General features: G+C 43.9%; 1 protein-coding gene and 1 long non-coding RNA gene across 3 annotated transcripts in view; one reads left to right on the top strand and one right to left on the bottom strand.

Moving 5' to 3' along the window:
• The window catches only part of LOC135513769 (tight junction protein ZO-2-like), a 211,121-nt gene extending 206,806 nt beyond the window's left edge, over positions 1–4,315 (top strand). Inside the window, exons 20-24 of one of the 2 annotated variants that reach the window (XM_064936685.1) lie at positions 1,338–1,562; positions 2,273–2,383; positions 3,192–3,581; positions 3,694–3,779; positions 4,055–4,315. In XM_064936685.1, coding sequence (XP_064792757.1) covers positions 1,338–1,562; positions 2,273–2,383; positions 3,192–3,581; positions 3,694–3,779; positions 4,055–4,226 — 984 coding nt within the window. In that variant the 3' untranslated portion in view covers positions 4,227–4,315. The remainder of the gene's footprint in view (positions 1–1,337; positions 1,563–2,272; positions 2,384–3,191; positions 3,582–3,693; positions 3,780–4,054) is intronic. The other variant, XM_064936684.1, reaches the window with a different exon arrangement.
• LOC135513772 (uncharacterized) overlaps positions 1–19,068 on the bottom strand; it is a 244,581-nt gene that overhangs the window by 219,548 nt on the left and 5,965 nt on the right. The window lies entirely within an intron of this gene.

Raw genomic sequence — 19,068 nt, 5'->3', positions numbered from 1 at the left:
TAAACTATACACTGTAGTCTACTATACTATACCCTCTAGTCTACTATACTATACTATACACTCTGGTCTACTATACTATACTATATGGCATACTATACTAAACCATACACAATAGTTAACTATACTAAACTACACTATAGTCTACTATACTCTACTGAACTATACACTATAGTCTACTATACTCTACTGAGCTATACTCTGTAGTCTACTATACTCTACTGAACTATATACTATAGTCTACTATACTCTACTGAACTATACACTATAGTCTACTAGACTCTACTGAACTATACACTATAGTCTACTATACTCTACTGAACTATACTCTGTAGTCTACTATACTCTACTGAACTATACACTATAGTCTACTATACTCTACTGAACTATACACTATAGTCTACTATACTCTACTGAACTATACTCTGTAGTCTACTATACTCTACTGAACTATACACTATAGTCTACTATACTCTACTGAACTATACTCTAGTCTACTATACTCTACTGAACTATACACTATAGTCTACTATACTCTACTGACCTATACACTATAGTCTACTATACTCTACTGAACTATACTCTGTAGTCTACTATACTCTACTGAACTATACACTATAGTCTACTATACTCTACTGAACTATACTCTGTAGTCTACTATACTCTATTCTGCTCCTTTCCTCTTCTATACATCACATTTTGATCCTCTATTCTAATCCCCGTCATCCACATGATCAATCATGTTCAGTAGAATAGTCTTACTGTATACTTCAATGCTCTACGATTTCTGTGAACATTTGTGTACTTGTCCATCTTAACCCGTTCATTTGATACTATTTCTATACCTCTGCCTTTTCTATCCCCCGTCAAATAGTGATAACTTCCTTTTATATCCCCTTTAAGATAGTGATAACTTCCTTTTCTATCCCCTTTAAAATAGTGATAACTTCCTTTTCTACCCCCTTTAAGATAGTGATAACTTCCTTTTCTATCCCCTTTAAAATAGTGATAACTTCCTTTTCTATCCCCTTTAAAATAATGATAACTTCCTTTTCTATTCCCTGTTAGATAGTGATAACTTCCTTTTCTATCCCCTGTCAGATAGTGATAACTTCCTTTTCTATTCCATTTAAAATAGTGATAACTTCCTTTTCTATCCCCTGTCAGATAGTCATAAGTTGTTCCCTCTATATTTCCTGTGTTGTCCTGTGTTGTGAGCATACTCTCTGTGAATCCTTCTGGTGCTCTACAGCTCGGTTCTTCTTTCTTTCTTTCTTTGTGTTTTCTTTGTGTTTCTGCTTCCTGTCTGTACACCAAGATCCATCATGTGTCTCTTTTAGCTGGACGGCACGGGGACGGACCTTGATCTCCATGACGACCGCATGTCCTACCTGTCAGCCATGTCGGCCGACTACCTGAGCATGGACAGCCGACTGGCCAGTGACTACGATGACACGGCGGACGAGGGCGGGGCTTATACGGATAACGAGCTGGACAATGAACCGGCCAATCAACTGCTAGTGTCGGCTATCAGTCGCTCCTCTGAGCCCGTACTGGCAGAGGAGGTTAGACACACACACACTCAGATGTCTATGTAGAGCTGTAAGAATCTCTGCTGCCCTCTACAGGTGAAACACGTCATTACACCTATGAAATCTGTCTCGAGTCCAGTCTATGCCTTCGTGACCGGAATCAATACCATCTGGTTAGCATTTATTTGGGTTGTTTCAGGAACTCAATGTGTCCAATTTAATTTAGCAAAACATTTGTTTATTAAATAGAGGCTAGTCAGCACTATGATAATAGTGGACCCAAAGGCCTGTGGCCAGTTTCTCTCTAGTACAGTACTTTAGTAGTTAGAAACAAACTGGAAACACTGGCAGAATTGACTTTAACATTTCACAAGGGTTATTAACGGTATGATTTTGTATGGCTGTGCAAGAATCTTCAATTATTTGTGTGTGTTTGTGTTTGTGTGTGTTTGTGTGTGTGTGTGTGTGTGTGTGTGTGTGTGTGTGTGTGTGTGTGTGTGTGTGTGTGTGTGTGTGTGTGTGTGTGTGTGTGTGTGTGTGTGTGCGTGCGTGCGTGCGTGCGTGCGTGCGTGCGTGCGTGCGTGTGTGTGTGTGGCAGAATTGACTAACATTTCACAAGGGTTATTTAACGGTATGATTTTGTATGGCTGTGCAAGAATCTTCAATTATTTGTGTGTGTGTTTGTGTGTGTGTGTGTGTGTGTGCGTGCGTGCGTGCGTGCGTGCGTGTGTGTGTGTGGTCAGATACTGCGCAGGTGCAGTCCAGATATCCGTGGTGGCATCAGGAGGGTGGGCAGCAGAGAGGTGCTCAGCAGCGCCAGCCCAACGCACGTGTTTGTACCTGACCCCCCCAAGGTGAGACACACACACACAGTACACACACACACACGCTTGACTCTGTGCTGAACTCTGGCATAAATTATTTGTGGAACTATCATTACATATTTCATGCCTCTCTCCACTCATGTTCCATGTCATTGGTCAGTCAGGCTAGTCTGTGTTTAGCCCCAGTGCTCTTATATTCTACTTGTTCCATTTTTGGCAATTTACTGACACCCCGCTTAGCTCTTGAACTCAACGAGAAGGAGCAGACTCCCCTTCCCTCTGAAGAATGATCTGATCTGGAGAAATCACGCCCGCCGTGGCTCGGATTCCTCCATCGGCAACTTCGACGCTGGTACCTAATTTAGCATGAAGTGACTCCCAGAACCCTCTGTGGTGATAGAACTGAAAGGGCCTATGACCTCAGAGGCTGAAACATCACAGTCCATTGAGCAGATCTTATAGATTACTCTCCCTGTGTTCTGAACTCTAGAGCATGTAGTAGAGAAATAGAACGTCCGTGGTTTAGTCAGTGTCCTCTTTGTCAAAATGTGGTATTCACCATTGCTCGGGGACTATACAATGAGGCTTTTTTCCTTTTTTAAAAGAACAGTGTCGTAGTGAGGGTGGAAGACTAAAGGAAGGAACATTTAAATGTTTCTAGTCTGAAATCTAGTATTCACCAACACAAAGGTTTGAGTTGTGCGTATGTGACTGACCCTGTCTGGTCCCCATAGAAATAGAATGATTTAATTGAATCAAATCAAAATGATTTGATTCCTTCTAATTCTCTGCTGGTCCCCCTCCCCTCTCTCCACCTCTCCCTTCCTTTCCCCTCAAGGTGAAGCTGTTGTTCAGAGATGAGGTAGTCCCTCCCAGGGGGGTAGTAGGGGCGTACGACCCCCCCCCCAGCCGTGGCTACGACTCCCACTCCTCCAGCCCTGCCAGCAACGACCCCCCTCCTCTCCCTCGCTCCCTCAACTCCTTCGGCAAGGCCAAGCCCCTGGCACTGCAGCCCCCCGTCACCATCAAACCCTCCTATAATATCCAGGACACCACCAGCAGCACAGCCCCAGTCACAGTGGCCCCTATGGGCCCCGAGGAACCAGAGGAGAACCCTGAGGACCCCAGCCTCAGGTCATTCCTGGGGAAGGTCAAGGCCTTTGAGAAGATGGACCACTTTGCACGCGCTCAGAGGATGCTGGAGCTGCAGGAGGCACAGAACGCCAGGGTAAGGGAGAGGGGACGGGGTGAGGGGGTTGGTGGGTGGGTGGGTGTGTCTGCTAGTCTATGTGTTGCCATCACGGCATCATATTTCATATCGCTTTGTCTCCTCCCACCAGTTGGAGATAGCTCAGAAGCACCCAGATATCTATGCTGTCCCCCTGAAGACCCAGAAACTGGACCACAGCCGGCCTCAGCCTATAGGGTAGGAGCACAACATGGGAGTGTTTTTAGCCTGTGAGTGTTGTGATGGGCTACTGCTGTCTACCTGCTGGTGTTACTCTATATTCATCTACATGTGTGGCTTTTTACTGAATTCTATTGTGAGTGTGTTTGGAAGTATATACACCTAACCTGTCTGTGTGTCTGTCTGTCTGTCTGTCTGTCTGTGTCTCTGTCTGTCTGTCTGTCTGTCTGTCTGTCTGTCTGTCTGTCTGTCTGTCTGTCTGTCTGTGTCTCTGTCTCTGTCTGTGGGTTCAGTTCCAGCTCGCATCCTGAGCCCCAGACCCCTCCCTCCAAGCTACCGTACTCTGAAAGTCGTGGGTTCTACCTCAGCGATGAGGATGAAGAGTACCGGCGCCAACTGGCTGAACACACCAAGAGAGGCTACTACCAGGTCAACAACCAGAAATACCAGGACACTGAACTGTAGACTACAACCAGAAATACCAGGACACTGAACTGTAGACTACACCATCAACCAGAAATACCAGGACACTGACCTGTAGACTACACCATCAACCAGAAATACCAGGACACTGACCTGTAGACTACACCCAGAAATACCAGGACACTGACCTGTAGACTACACCATCAACCAGAAATACCAGGACACTGACCTGTAGACTACAACCAGAAATACCAGGACACTGACCTGTAGACTACACCCAGAAATACCAGGACACTGACCTGTAGACTACACCATCAACCAGAAATACCAGGACACTGACCTGTAGACTACAACCAGAAATACCAGGACACTGAACTGTAGACTACAACCAGAAATACCAGGACACTGACCTGTAGACTACACCATCAACCAGAAATACCAGGACACTGACCTGTAGACTACACCATCAACCAGAAATACCAGGACACTGAACTGTAGGCTACACCCCTACAACCAGAAATACCAGGATACTGAACTGTAGACTACAACCAGAAATACCAGGACACTGAACTGTAGACTACAACCAGAAATACCAGGACACTGAACTGTAGACTACAACCAGAAATACCAGGACACTGAACTGTAGACTACAACCAGAAATACCAGGACACTGACCTGTAGACTACAACCAGAAATACCAGGACACTGAACTGTAGACTACACCCAGAAATACCAGGACACTGACCTGTAGACTACAACCAGAAATACCAGGACACTGACCTGTAGACTACACCCAGAAATACCAGGACACTGACCTGTAGACTACAACCAGAAATACCAGGACACTGAACTGGAGACTACAAACAGAAATACCAGGACACTGACCTGTAGACTACACCCCTACAACCAGAAATACCAGGACACTGACCTGCAGACTACAACCAGAAATTCCAGGACACTGACCTGTAGACTACAACCAGAAATACCAGGACACTGACCTGTAGACTACACCATCAACCAGAAATACCAGGACACTGACCTGTAGACTACACCCAGAAATACCAGGACACTGAACTGTAGACTACAACCAGAAATTCCAGGACACTGACCTGTAGACTACACCATCAACCAGAAATACCAGGACACTGACCTGTAGACTACACCATCAACCAGAAATACCAGGACACTGAACTGTAGACTACAACCAGAAATACCAGGACACTGAACTGTAGACTACAACCAGAAATACCAGGACACTGACCTGTAGACTACAACCAGAAATACCAGGACACTGAACTGTAGACCACCCCTACAACCAGAAATACCAGGACACTGAACTGGAGACTACACCATCAACCAGAAATACCAGGACACTGACCTGTAGACTACACCCAGAAATACCAGGACACTGACCTGTAGACTACACCCAGAAATACCAGGACACTGACCTGGAGACTACACCATCAACAAGAAATACCAGGACACTGAACTGTAGGCTACACCCCTACAACCAGAAATACCAGGACACTGACCTGTAGACTACAACCAGAAATACCAGGACACTGAACTGTAGACTACAACCAGAAATACCAGGACACTGAACTGTAGACTACAACCAGAAATACCAGAACACTGAACTGTAGACTACAAACAGAAATACCAGGACACTGAACTGTAGACTACAACCAGAAATACCAGGACACTGAACTGTAGACTACAACCAGAAATACCAGGACACTGACCTGTAGACTACACCATCAACCAGAAATACCAGGACACTGAACTGTAGACTACAACCAGAAATACCAGGACACTGACCTGTAGACTACAACCAGAAATACCAGGACACTGACCTGTAGACTACAACCAGAAATACCAGGACACTGAACTGTAGACCACCCCTACAACCAGAAATACCAGGACACTGAACTGGAGACTACACCATCAACCAGAAATACCAGGACACTGACCTGTAGACTACACCCAGAAATACCAGGACACTGAACTGTAGACTACACCATCAACCAGAAATACCAGGACACTGAACTGTAGGCTACACCCAGAAATACCAGGACACTGACCTGTAGACTACACCATCAACAAGAAATACCAGGACACTGAACTGTAGGCTACACCCCTACAACCAGAAATACCAGGACACTGACCTGTAGACTACAACCAGAAATACCAGGACACTGAACTGTAGACTACAACCAGAAATACCAGGACACTGAACTGTAGACTACAACCAGAAATACCAGAACACTGAACTGTAGACTACAAACAGAAATACCAGGACACTGAACTGTAGACTACAACCAGAAATACCAGGACACTGAACTGTAGACTACAACCAGAAATACCAGGACACTGAACTGTAGACTACACCATCAACCAGAAATACCAGGACACTGAACTGGAGACTACAACCGGAAATACCAGGACACTGAACTGTAGACTACAAACAGAAATACCAGGACACTGAACTGTAGACTACAACCAGAAATACCAGGACACTGAACTGTAGACTACAAACAGAAATACCAGGACACTGAACTGTAGACTACAACCAGAAATACCAGGACACTGAACTGTAGACTACACCATCAACCAGAAATACCAGGACACTGAACTGGATACTACAACCGGAAATACCAGGACACTGAACTGTAGACTACAAACAGAAATACCAGGACACTGAACTGTAGACTACAACCAGAAATACCAGGACACTGAACTGTAGACTACAAACAGAAATACCAGGACACTGAACTGTAGACTACAACCAGAAATACCAGGACCATGAACCTTAGACTACACCATCAACCAGAAATACCAGGACACTGACCTGTAGACTACACCATCAACCAGAAATACCAGGACACTGACCTGTAGACTACACCCCTACAACCAGAAATACCAGGACACTGAACTGTGGACTACAACCAGAAATACCAGGACACTGAACTGTAGACTACAACCAGAAATACCAGGACACTGAACTGTAGACTACAACCAGAAATACCAGGACACTGAACTGTAGACTACAACCAGAAATACCAGGACACTGAACTGTAGACTACAACCAGAAATACCAGGACACTGAACTGTAGACTACAACCAGAAATACCAGGACACTGAACTGTAGACTACAACCAGAAATACCAGGACACTGAACTGTAGACTACAACCAGAAATACCAGGACACTGAACTGTAGACTACAACCAGAAATACCAGGACACTGACCTGTAGACTACACCATCAACCAGAAATACCAGGACACTGACCTGTAGACTACACCATCAACCAGAAATACCAGGACACTGAACTGTAGACTACAACCAGAAATACCAGGACACTGAACTGTAGACTACAACCAGAAATACCAGGACACTGAACTGTAGACCACCCCTACAACCAGAAATACCAGGACACTGAACTGTAGACTACAACCAGAAATACCAGGACACTGACCTGTAGACTACAACCAGAAATACCAGGACACTGACCTGTAGACTACACCATCAACCAGAAATACCAGGACACTGAACTGGAGACTACAAACAGAAATACCAGGACACTGACCTGTAGACTACACCCCTACAACCAGAAATACCAGGACACCGAACTGTAGACTACAACCAGAAATACCAGGACACTGAACTGTAGACTACAACCAGAAATACCAGGACACTGAACTGTAGACTACAACCAGAAATACCAGGACACTGAACTGGAGACTACAACCAGAAATACCAGGACACTGACCTGTAGACTACACCCCTACAACCAGAAATACCAGGACACCGAACTGTAGACTACAACCAGAAATACCAGGACACTGAACTGTAGACTACAACCAGAAATACCAGGACACTGACCTGTAGACTACAACCAGAAATACCAGGACACTGACCTGTAGACTACAACCAGAAATACCAGGACACTGACCTGTAGACTACACCATCAACCAGAAATACCAGGACACTGACCTGGAGACTACAACCAGAAATACCAGGACACTGAACTGGAGACTACAACCAGAAATACCAGGACACTGACCTGTAGACTACAACCAGAAATACCAGGACACTGAACTGTAGACTACAACCAGAAATACCAGGACACTGACCTGGAGACTACAACCAGAAATACCAGGACACTGAACTAGAGACTACACCCCTACAACCAGAAATACCAGGACACTGAACTGGAGACTACACCCCTACAACCAGAAATATTTTACCCCCTTTTTCTCCCCAATTTTGGTCTTGTCTCATCACTGCAACTCCCCAACGGGCTCGGGAGGCGAAGGTCGAGTCATTTGTCCTCCGAAACATGACCAGCCAAACCGCACTTCTTAACACCTTCTTGCTTAACCCGGGAAGCCAGCAGCACCAATGTGTGGAAACACAGTTCACCTGACGACCGAGGTCAGCCTGCAGGCCCACCGGCCCGCAACAAGGAGTCGCTAGAGCCCCCACGACCTAACCCGGACGACGCTGGGCCAATTGTGCGCCGCCCTATGGGACTCCTGATCACGGCCAGTTTTGATACAGCCCGGGATCGAACCCAGGGCTGTAGTTACGCCTCTAGCACTGCGATGCAGTGCCTTAGACCACTACGCCTCTCGGGAGACCAAAGTGTAGCACTATTATGCATCCTACCACCCTACCACACTTCCCTATACAAATCCTAGTACACTAAACTGTAGTGCCCCTCCTTTCCTGGACCCCCAACCACCTCTTACCACCCTATAGTTCTAACACACCGGGCTGGTTGACAGAGACAGACACACACACACTTCTGAGCCCTGCTCTGATCGATCTAGCTCAGCTCAGCGTGCACACACACATGCACACACTTACCATTCCACTGGGGCTCCGCCCCCCTGACCCTGCTCTGATGGATCAAGCTCAGCTCAGCGTGCACACACACACATTCACACACTTACCATTCCACTGGGGCTCCGCCCCCCCTGGCCCTGCACCAATCAGCTGCTGACTTGGAAGCCGTCCCGCTTTTAAGTTTTTCTTAAAAACACTTTTTTTTTGCTTCAACTTAGTAAACGGATCTGTCCTCACAGTTATTATTATTATTATTAATCCTATTTCTTTCTATTTGCTTGTTTGATTGAGTTGTTTCAGACTGTTATTTTGTTACACTGTACTGTTATTAGGGTTGTGACATGTTTAATCAGGAGCCATGTTATTTCTGGCCTATGCAACGCCTTCAGTTCGTACCGCAGAGACAACTCAAACCTCTTGCCACGAGTCCCTCTCCTCACTCTGCCAGAACCTTAAACCTTAACAAGTGTTCCAAGCTGTGGCTTTTTCTCCTCCTCACTTTGTCCTCTTTGTACTAGTATCCAATATAACCAGCTGCCTCTAAACTATTTTAAAAGGTCACCTACTGTATATTGTTATGTCTCGTGTTTATACTCCTATCTTGGCATTCCTTCCTATATCATCATGCGTCTATGTATACATACAGTATATATTATTTCTCTCTCTCGTTCTATATATATATATATATACAGTGCCTTGCGAAAGTATTGAACTTTGAACTTTGCGACCTTTTGCCACATTTCAGGCTTCAAACATAAAGATATAAAACTGTATTTTTTTTGTGAAGAATCAACAACAAGTGGGACACAATCATGAAGTGGAACGACATTTATTGGATATTTCAAACTTTTTTAACAAATCAAAAACTGAAAAATTGGGCGTGCAAAATTATGCAGCCCCCTTAAGTTAATACTTTGTAGCGCCACCTTTTGCTGCGATTACAGCTGTAAGTTGCTTGGGGTATGTCTCTATCAGTTTTGCACATCGAGAGACTGAAATTTTTTCCCATTCCTCCTTGCAAAACAGCTCGAGCTCAGTGAGGTTGGATGGAGAGCATTTGTGAACAGCAGTTTTCAGTTCTTTCCACAGATTCTCGATTGGATTCAGATCTGGACTTTGACTTGGCCATTCTAACACCTGGATATGTTAATTTTTGAACCATTCCATTGTTGATTTTGCTTTATGTTTTGGATCATTGTCTTGTTGGAAGACAAATCTCCGTCCCAGTCTCAGGTCTTTTGCAGACTCCATCAGGTTCTTCCAGAATGGTCCTGTATTTGGCTCCATCCATCTTCCCATCAATTTTAATCATCTTCCCTGTCCCCGCTGAAGAAAAGCAGGCCCAAACCACGATGCTGCCACCACCATGTTTGACAGTGGGGATGGTGTGTTCAAGGTGATGAGCTGTGTTGCTTTTACGCCAAACATAACGTTTTGCATTGTTGCCAAAAAGTTCAATTTTGGTTTCATCTGACCAGAGCACCTTCTTCCACATGTTTGGTGTGTCTCCCAGGTGGCTTGTGGCAAACTTTAAACAACACTTTTTATGGATATCTTTAAGAAATGGCTTTCTTCTTGCCACTCTTCCATAAAGGCCAGATTTGTGCAATATACGACTGATTGTTGTCCTATGGACAGAGTCTCCCACCTCAGCTGTAGATCTCTGCAGTTCATCCAGTGTGATCATGGGCCTCTTGGCTGCATCTCTGATCAGTCTTCTCCTTGTATGAGCTGAAAGTTTAGAGGGACGGCCAGGTCTTGGTAGATTTGCAGTGGTCTGATACTCCTTCCATTTCAATATTATCGCTTGCACAGTGCTCCTTGGGATGTTTAAAGCTTGGAAAATCTTTTTGTATCCAAATCCGGCTTTAAACTTCTTCATAACAGTATCTCGGACCTGCCTGGTGTGTTCCTTGTTCTTTATGATGCTCTCTGCGCTTTTAACGGACCTCTGAGACTATCACAGTGCAGGTGCATTTATACAGAGACGTGATTACACACAGGTGGATTGTATTTATCATCATTAGTCATTTAGGTCAACATTGGATCATTCAGAGATCCTCACTGAACTTCTGGAGAGAGTTTGCTGCACTGAAAGTAAAGGGGCTGAATAATTTTGCACGCCCAATTTTTCAGTTTTTGATTTGTTAAAAAAGTTTGAAATATCCAATAAATGTCGTGATTGTGTCCCACTTGTTGTTGATTCTTCACAAAAAAATACAGTTTTATATCTTTATGTTTGAAGCCTGAAATGTGGCTAAAGGTCGCAAAGTTCAAGGGGGCCGAATACTTTCGCAAGGCACTGTATATATGTGTGTGTGTGTGTGTGTGTGTGTGTGTGTGTGTGTGTGTGTGTGTGTGTGTGTGTGTGTGTGTGTGTGTGTGTGTGTGTGTGTATGTATGTATGTATGTATGTATGTATGTATGTATGTATGTATGTATGTATGTATGTATGTATGTATGTATGTATGTATGTATGTGTGTGTGTGTGTGTGTGTGTATATATATATACATACATACATACACATATATATATATAGAAAGGGAGAGAGAGCATAATCGTAAGATATATATTTAGAGAGATATATATAATATATAATACACTGGAATTTGTTTTACGATTTTTTTGAAGTGCCTTTTACTTTCTGATGAACATGAGGTTTGGGGACGTCGGTGTGCCCCTGTCCCAGCCCATGTCCCTGTCCTTGTCCCCTGGACCCCACTACTCAGCTGCTCTCAAGCTTTTATGGAAAACAGGGCACAAGAGACACCAAAACCTTAATTCTGTCCCTACTGTACTGGCTGTACCTCCGTCCCTCTGTCCCTTCCTCCACAACGACACCCTCTGTGACCAGTCCTGCCCTGTATGTCTCCCAGAGATATGGTCATGATGTGGTCGACATTCAATCAAAACCGCTTTCCAGGTTTCCTGGTTAAGATGACGATAACATTCCTCAAGCATGTTTGGACATTGACATAATGTTCACTGTGTCTTTCACAAGAGTAAGGTGCTATTTGTCTTACCCGAAAGAACATGAAGCACGGTTTTGATTGAATAGCACCCCAGATCAGGGTGGTTCAGGGAGGAGGAGTGTGATTGGTTGATATGTGTCAGTCATTTCTGTGTTGGAGTCTGTTCTGTCCTTTATGGTCTCGGCTCCACTGTCCAGAGGTTTCTACTTGTTATTACATGCTTGATTGTATCTCAGTTCACACTATACATCCACCAATGGAGAGAGAGAGAGAGAGAGAAAGAGAGAGAGAGAGAGAAAGAGAGAGAGATCTGCCATGGCGTTTCACCTTACAACACCAAATAAAATTAACAGTCTTTCACTGACCAAGTGGAGAATGTCTGTCTTGTTTTTTTTAAACTAAACATTTGAAGGCTCTATTGATTGAAGCACTAAGGGCTTTTAAAGCGTGGAATCAAACATGTTCTCATCGTGGAATCAGCGTGGAATCAAACATGTTCTCAGCGTGGAATCAAACATGTCCTCATCGTGGAATCAGCGTGGAATCAAACATGTTCTCATCGTGGAATCAGCGTGGAATCAAACATGTTCTCAGCATGGAATCAGTGTGGAATCAAACATGTTCTCAGTGTGGAATCAGCGTGGAATCAAACATGTTCTCAGCATGGAATCAGCGTGGAATCAAACATGTTCTCAGTGTGGAATCAGCGTGGAATCAAACATGTTCTCAGCGTGGAATCAAACATGTTCTCAGCGTGGAATCAAACATGTCCTCATCGTGGAATCAGTGTGGAATCAAACATGTTCTTATCCACTTCTCCATTCATCATCCTATCAAATACAAGAATAAAGCACTTTGAATACCTTTCAAGGTTCATTTTAATTCATATTTTTTGTTCCAGCTGATGTCTGATGAATGTTTTTAGAATGTAGCTGCCATCACATCAAAGTCTGAGACAAAATGGATATTTGACTTTTTAAAACACTGACAGGTCGTGCCGACCTGAAAACGTCCTATACTAACTCTGACATTTTCCTTTTCAACACCGTCCGGGAACTACGGTGGACAGGCATAACCTGGCCAGTACAATCCAGCTCTACTCGGCTGGCTCAGACAAGTTATAAGGGTATCTGTGTGTAATACTGTAGCTTCCCAGACTATCACTTTGTATTTGACTGGTTGTGAGGTTGGTGTTTACTTTGTTGTACACTTAGTTACTCATTGTGCCCTGTGCCCTGTGCCCTCGCTAGCTGCAAATCATCTACTCCTGCTAACAGAACCTACTTTATGGGAAACAGGCCTATTGTAGAAACACTGACCACCAGAGTATACTAAGTACTGACCTAGGATCAGTTTTGCCTTTAAATTACTAATGAATAAGATTACATTGGGCCTGTATTCACAAAATATCTCAGAATTAGAGTACTGATCCAGGATCAGTTTAGCCTGTTAGCTCATAATGAAAAATATATTATATGGACAGAACCTAGATGGTAGCCTAGTAGTTAGAGTGTTGGGCCAGTATCCACGAGTTGGATCGAATCCCCGAGCTGACATAGTAAAAATGGGTCGTTCTGCCCCTGAACAGGGCAGTTAACTCACTGTTACCCGGGCGCCAACGACTTGGGATGTCGATTATGCAGCCCCCCGTACCTCCGATTCAGAAGGGTTCGGTGAAATGTGGAAGACACATTTCAGTTGAAGGCATTCAGTTGTACAACTGACTAGGTATCCCCCTTTCCTTTCTGTTGTACAACTGACTAGGTATCCCCCTTTCCTTTCTGTTGTACAACTGACTAGGTATCCCCCTTTCCTTTCTGTTGTACAACTGACTAGGTATCCCCCTTTCCTTTCTGTTGTATAACTGACTAGGTATCCCCCTTTCTGTTGTATAACTGACTAGGTATCCCCCTTTCTGTTGTATAACTGACTAGGTATCCCCATTTCTGTTGTACAACTGACTAGGTATCCCCCTTTCTGTTGTACAACTGACTAGGTATCCCCCTTTCTGTTGTACAACTGACTAGGTATCCCCCTTTCTGTTGTACAACTGACTAGGTATCCCCCTTTCTGTTGTATAACTGACTAGGTATCCCCCTTTCTGTTGTACAACTGACTAGGTATCCCCCTTTCTGTTGTACAACTGACTAGGTATCCCCCTTTCTGTTGTACAACTGACTAGGTATCCCCCTTTCTGTTGTACAACTGACTAGGTATCCCCCTTTCTGTTGTATAACTGACTAGGTATCCCCCTTTCTGTTGTATAACTGACTAGGTATCCCCCTTTCTGTTGTATAACTGACTAGGTATCCCCCTTTCTGTTGTACAACTGACTAGGTATCCCCTTTTCCTTTCTGTTGTATAACTGACTAGGTATCCCCCTTTGTTGTACAACTGACTAGGTATCCCCCTTTCTGTTGTATAACTGACTAGGTATCCCCCTTTCTGTTGTACAACTGACTAGGTATCCCCATTTCTGTTGTATAACTGACTAGGTATCCCCCTTTGTTGTACAACTGACTAGGTATCCCCCTTTCTGTTGTACAACTGACTAGGTATCCCCCTTTCTGTTGTATAACTGACTAGGTATCCCCCTTTGTTGTATAACTGACTAGGTATCCCCCTTTGTTGTACAACTGACTAGGTATCCCCCTTTCTGTTGTACAACTGACTAGGTATCCCCCTTTCTGTTGTACAACTGACTAGGTATCACCCTTTCTGTTGTACAACTGACTAGGTATCCCCCTTTCTGTTGTACAACTGACTAGGTATCCCCCTTTCTGTTGTACAACTGACTAGGTATCCCCCTTTCTGTTGTACAACTGACTAGGTATCCCCTTTCTGTTGTATAACTGACTAGGTATCCCCCTTTCTGTTGTATAACTGACTAGGTATCCCCCTTTGTTGTATAACTGACTAGGTATCCCCCTTTCTGTTGTACAACTGACTAGGTATCCCCCTTTCTGCTGTATAACTGACTAGGTATCCCCCTTTCTGTTGTATAACTGACTAGGTATCCCCCTTTGTTGTATAACTGACTAGGTATCCCCCTTTCTGTTGTATAACTGACTAGGTATCCCCCTTTCTGTTGTACAACTGACTAGGTATCCCCCTTTCTGTTGTATAACTGACTAGGTATCCCCCTTTCTGTTGTACAACTGACTAGGTATCCCCTTTTCCTTTCTGTTGTATAACTGACTAGGTATCCCCCTTTCTGTTGTACAACTGACTAGGTATCCCCCTTTCTGTTGTACAACTGACTAGGTATCCCCCTTTGTTGTACAACTGACTAGGTATCCCCCTTTCTGTTGTACAACTGACTAGGTATCCCCCTTTCTGTTGTACAACTGACTAGGTATCACCCTTTCTGTTGTACAACTGACTAGGTATCCCCCTTTCTGTTGTACAACTGACTAGGTATCCCCCTTTCTGTTGTACAACTGACTAGGTATCCCCCTTTCTGTTGTACAACTGACTAGGTATCCCCCTTTCTGTTGTACAACTGACTAGGTATCACCCTTTCTGTTGTACAACTGACTAGGTATCCCCCTTTCTGTTGTATAACTGACTAGGTATCCCCCTTTGTTGTATAACTGACTAGGTATCCCCCTTTCTGTTGTATAACTGACTAGGTATCCCCCTTTCTGTTGTATAACTGACTAGGTATCCCCCTTTCTGTTGTACAACTGACTAGGTATCCCCCTTTCTGTTGTACAACTGACTAGGTATCCCCCTTTCTGTTGTATAACTGACTAGGTATCCCCTTTTCCTTTCTGTTGTATAACTGACTAGGTATCCCCCTTTCTGTTGTACAACTGACTAGGTATCCCCCTTTCCTTTCTGTTGTATAACTGACTAGGTACCCCCTTTGTTGTATAACTGACTAGGTATCCCCCTTTGTTGTATAACTGACTAGGTATCCCCCTTTCTGTTGTATAACTGACTAGGTATCCCCCTTTCTGTTGTACAACTGACTAGGTATCCCCCTTTGTTGTATAACTGACTAGGTATCCCCCTTTCCTTTCTGTTGTACAACTGACTAGGTATCCCCCTTTCTGTTGTACAACTGACTAGGTATCCCCCTTTCTGTTGTACAACTGACTAGGTATCCCCCTTTCTGTTGTATAACTGACTAGGTATCCCCCTTTCTGTTGTATAACTGACTAGGTATCCCCCTTTCTGTTGTATAACTGACTAGGTATCCCCCTTTCTGTTGTACAACTGACTAGGTATCCCCCTTTCCTTTCTGTTGTATAACTGACTAGGTATCCCCCTTTCTGTTGTATAACTGACTAGGTATCCCCCTTTCTGTTGTACAACTGACTAGGTATCCCCTTTTCCTTTCTGTTGTATAACTGACTAGGTATCCCCCTTTCTGTTGTATAACTGACTAGGTATCCCCCTTTGTTGTACAACTGACTAGGTATCCCCTTTTCCTTTCTGTTGTATAACTGACTAGGTATCCCCCTTTCTGTTGTATAACTGACTAGGTATCCCCCTTTCCTTTCTGTTGTATAACTGACTAGGTATCCCCCTTTCTGTTGTACAACTGACTAGGTATCCCCCTTTCTGTTGTATAACTGACTAGGTATCCCCCTTTGTTGTACAACTGACTAGGTATCCCCCTTTCCTTTCTGTTGTATAACTGACTAGGTATCCCCCTTTCCTTTCTGTTGTATAACTGACTAGGTATCCCCCTCTCCTTTCTGTTGTATAACTGACTAGGTATCCCCCTTTCTGTTGTACAACTGACTAGGTATCCCCCTTTCTGTTGTACAACTGACTAGGTATCCCCCTTTCTGTTGTACAACTGACTAGGTATCCCCCTTTGTTGTACAACTGACTAGGTATCCCCCTTTCTGTTGTATAACTGACTAGGTATCCCCCTCTCCTTTCTGTTGTATAACTGACTAGGTATCCCCCTTTCTGTTGTACAACTGACTAGGTATCCCCCTTTCTGTTGTACAACTGACTAGGTATCCCCCTTTCTGTTGTACAACTGACTAGGTATCACCCTTTCTGTTGTACAACTGACTAGGTATCCCCCTTTCTGCTGTATAACTGACTAGGTATCCCCCTTTCTGTTGTATAACTGACTAGGTATCCCCCTTTGTTGTATAACTGACTAGGTATCCCCCTTTCTGTTGTATAACTGACTAGGTATCCCCCTTTCTGTTGTATAACTGACTAGGTATCCCCCTTTCTGTTGTACAACTGACTAGGTATCCCCCTTTCTGTTGTATAACTGACTAGGTATCCCCCTTTCTGTTGTATAACTGACTATGTACCCCCCTTTCTGTTGTATAACTGACTAGGTATCCCCCTTTGTTGTATAACTGACTAGGTATCCCCTTTTCCTTTCTGTTGTATAACTGACTAGGTATCCCCTTTTCCTTTCTGTTGTATAACTGACTAGGTATCCCCCTTTCCTTTCTGTTGTATAACTGACTAGGTATCCCCCTTTCCTTTCTGTTGTATAACTGACTAGGTATCCCCCTTTCCTTTCTGTTGTACAACTGACTAGGTATCCCCTTTTCCTTTCTGTTGTATAACTGACTAGGTATCCCCCTTTCTGTTGTACAACTGACTAGGTATCCCCATTTCTGTTGTACAACTGACTAGGTATCCCCCTTTCTGTTGTACAACTGACTAGGTATCCCCATTTCTGTTGTATAACTGACTAGGTATCCCCCTTTCTGTTGTATAACTGACTAGGTATCCCCCTTTCTGTTGTATAACTGACTATGTACCCCCCTTTCTGTTGTATAACTGACTAGGTATCCCCCTTTGTTGTATAACTGACTATGTATCCCCCTTTCTGTTGTACAACTGACTAGGTATCCCCATTTCTGTTGTATAACTGACTATGTACCCCCCTTTCTGTTGTATAACTGACTAGGTATCCCCCTTTCTGTTGTATAACTGACTAGGTATCCCCCTTTGTTGTATAACTGACTAGGTATCCCCCTTTCTGTTGTATAACTGACTAGGTATCCCCCTTTCTGTTGTACAACTGACTAGGTATCCCCATTTCTGTTGTATAACTGACTAGGTATCCCCCTTTGTTGTACAACTGACTAGGTATCCCCCTTTGTTGTATAACTGACTAGGTATCCCCTTTTCCTTTCTGTTGTATAACTGACTAGGTACCCCCTTTGTTGTATAACTGACTAGGTATCCCCCTTTGTTGTATAACTGACTAGGTATCCCCCTTTGTTGTATAACTGACTAGGTATCCCCCTTTCTGTTGTACAACTGACTAGGTATCCCCCTTTCCTTTCTGTTGTATAACTGACTAGGTATCCCCCTTTGTTGTACAACTGACTAGGTATCCCCCTTTCCTTTCTGTTGTATAACTGACTAGGTATCCCCCTTTCTGTTGTACAACTGACTAGGTATCCCCATTTCTGTTGTATAACTGACTAGGTATCCCCCTTTGTTGTACAACTGACTAGGTATCCCCCTTTGTTGTATAACTGACTAGGTATCCCCCTTTGTTGTATAACTGACTAGGTATCCCCCTTTGTTGTATAACTGACTAGGTATCCCCCTTTGTTGTATAACTGACTAGGTATCCCCCTTTCTGTTGTATAACTGACTAGGTATCACCCTTTCTGTTGTATAACTGACTAGGTATCCCCCTTTCTGTTGTACAACTGACTAGGTATCCCCCTTTCCTTTCTGTTGTATAACTGACTAGGTATCCCCCTTTGTTGTATAACTGACTAGGTATCCCCCTTTCTGTTGTACAACTGACTAGGTATCCCCCTTTCTGTTGTATAACTGACTAGGTATCCCCCTTTGTTGTACAACTGACTAGGTATCCCCCTTTCTGTTGTATAACTGACTAGGTATCCCCCTTTGTTGTATAACTGACTAGGTATCCCCCTTTCTGTTGTACAACTGACTAGGTATCCCCCTTTCCTTTCTGTTGTATAACTGACTAGGTATCCCCCTTTGTTGTATAACTGACTAGGTATCCCCCTTTCTGTTGTACAACTGACTAGGTATCCCCTTTCTGTTGTATAACTGACTAGGTATCCCCCTTTGTTGTATAACTGAC

This window comes from Oncorhynchus masou, chromosome 25 (genome assembly GCF_036934945.1).
Source record: "Oncorhynchus masou masou isolate Uvic2021 chromosome 25, UVic_Omas_1.1, whole genome shotgun sequence".
NCBI lineage: Eukaryota > Metazoa > Chordata > Actinopteri > Salmoniformes > Salmonidae > Oncorhynchus > Oncorhynchus masou.
This window is presented reverse-complemented; position numbering and strand designations above follow the sequence as displayed.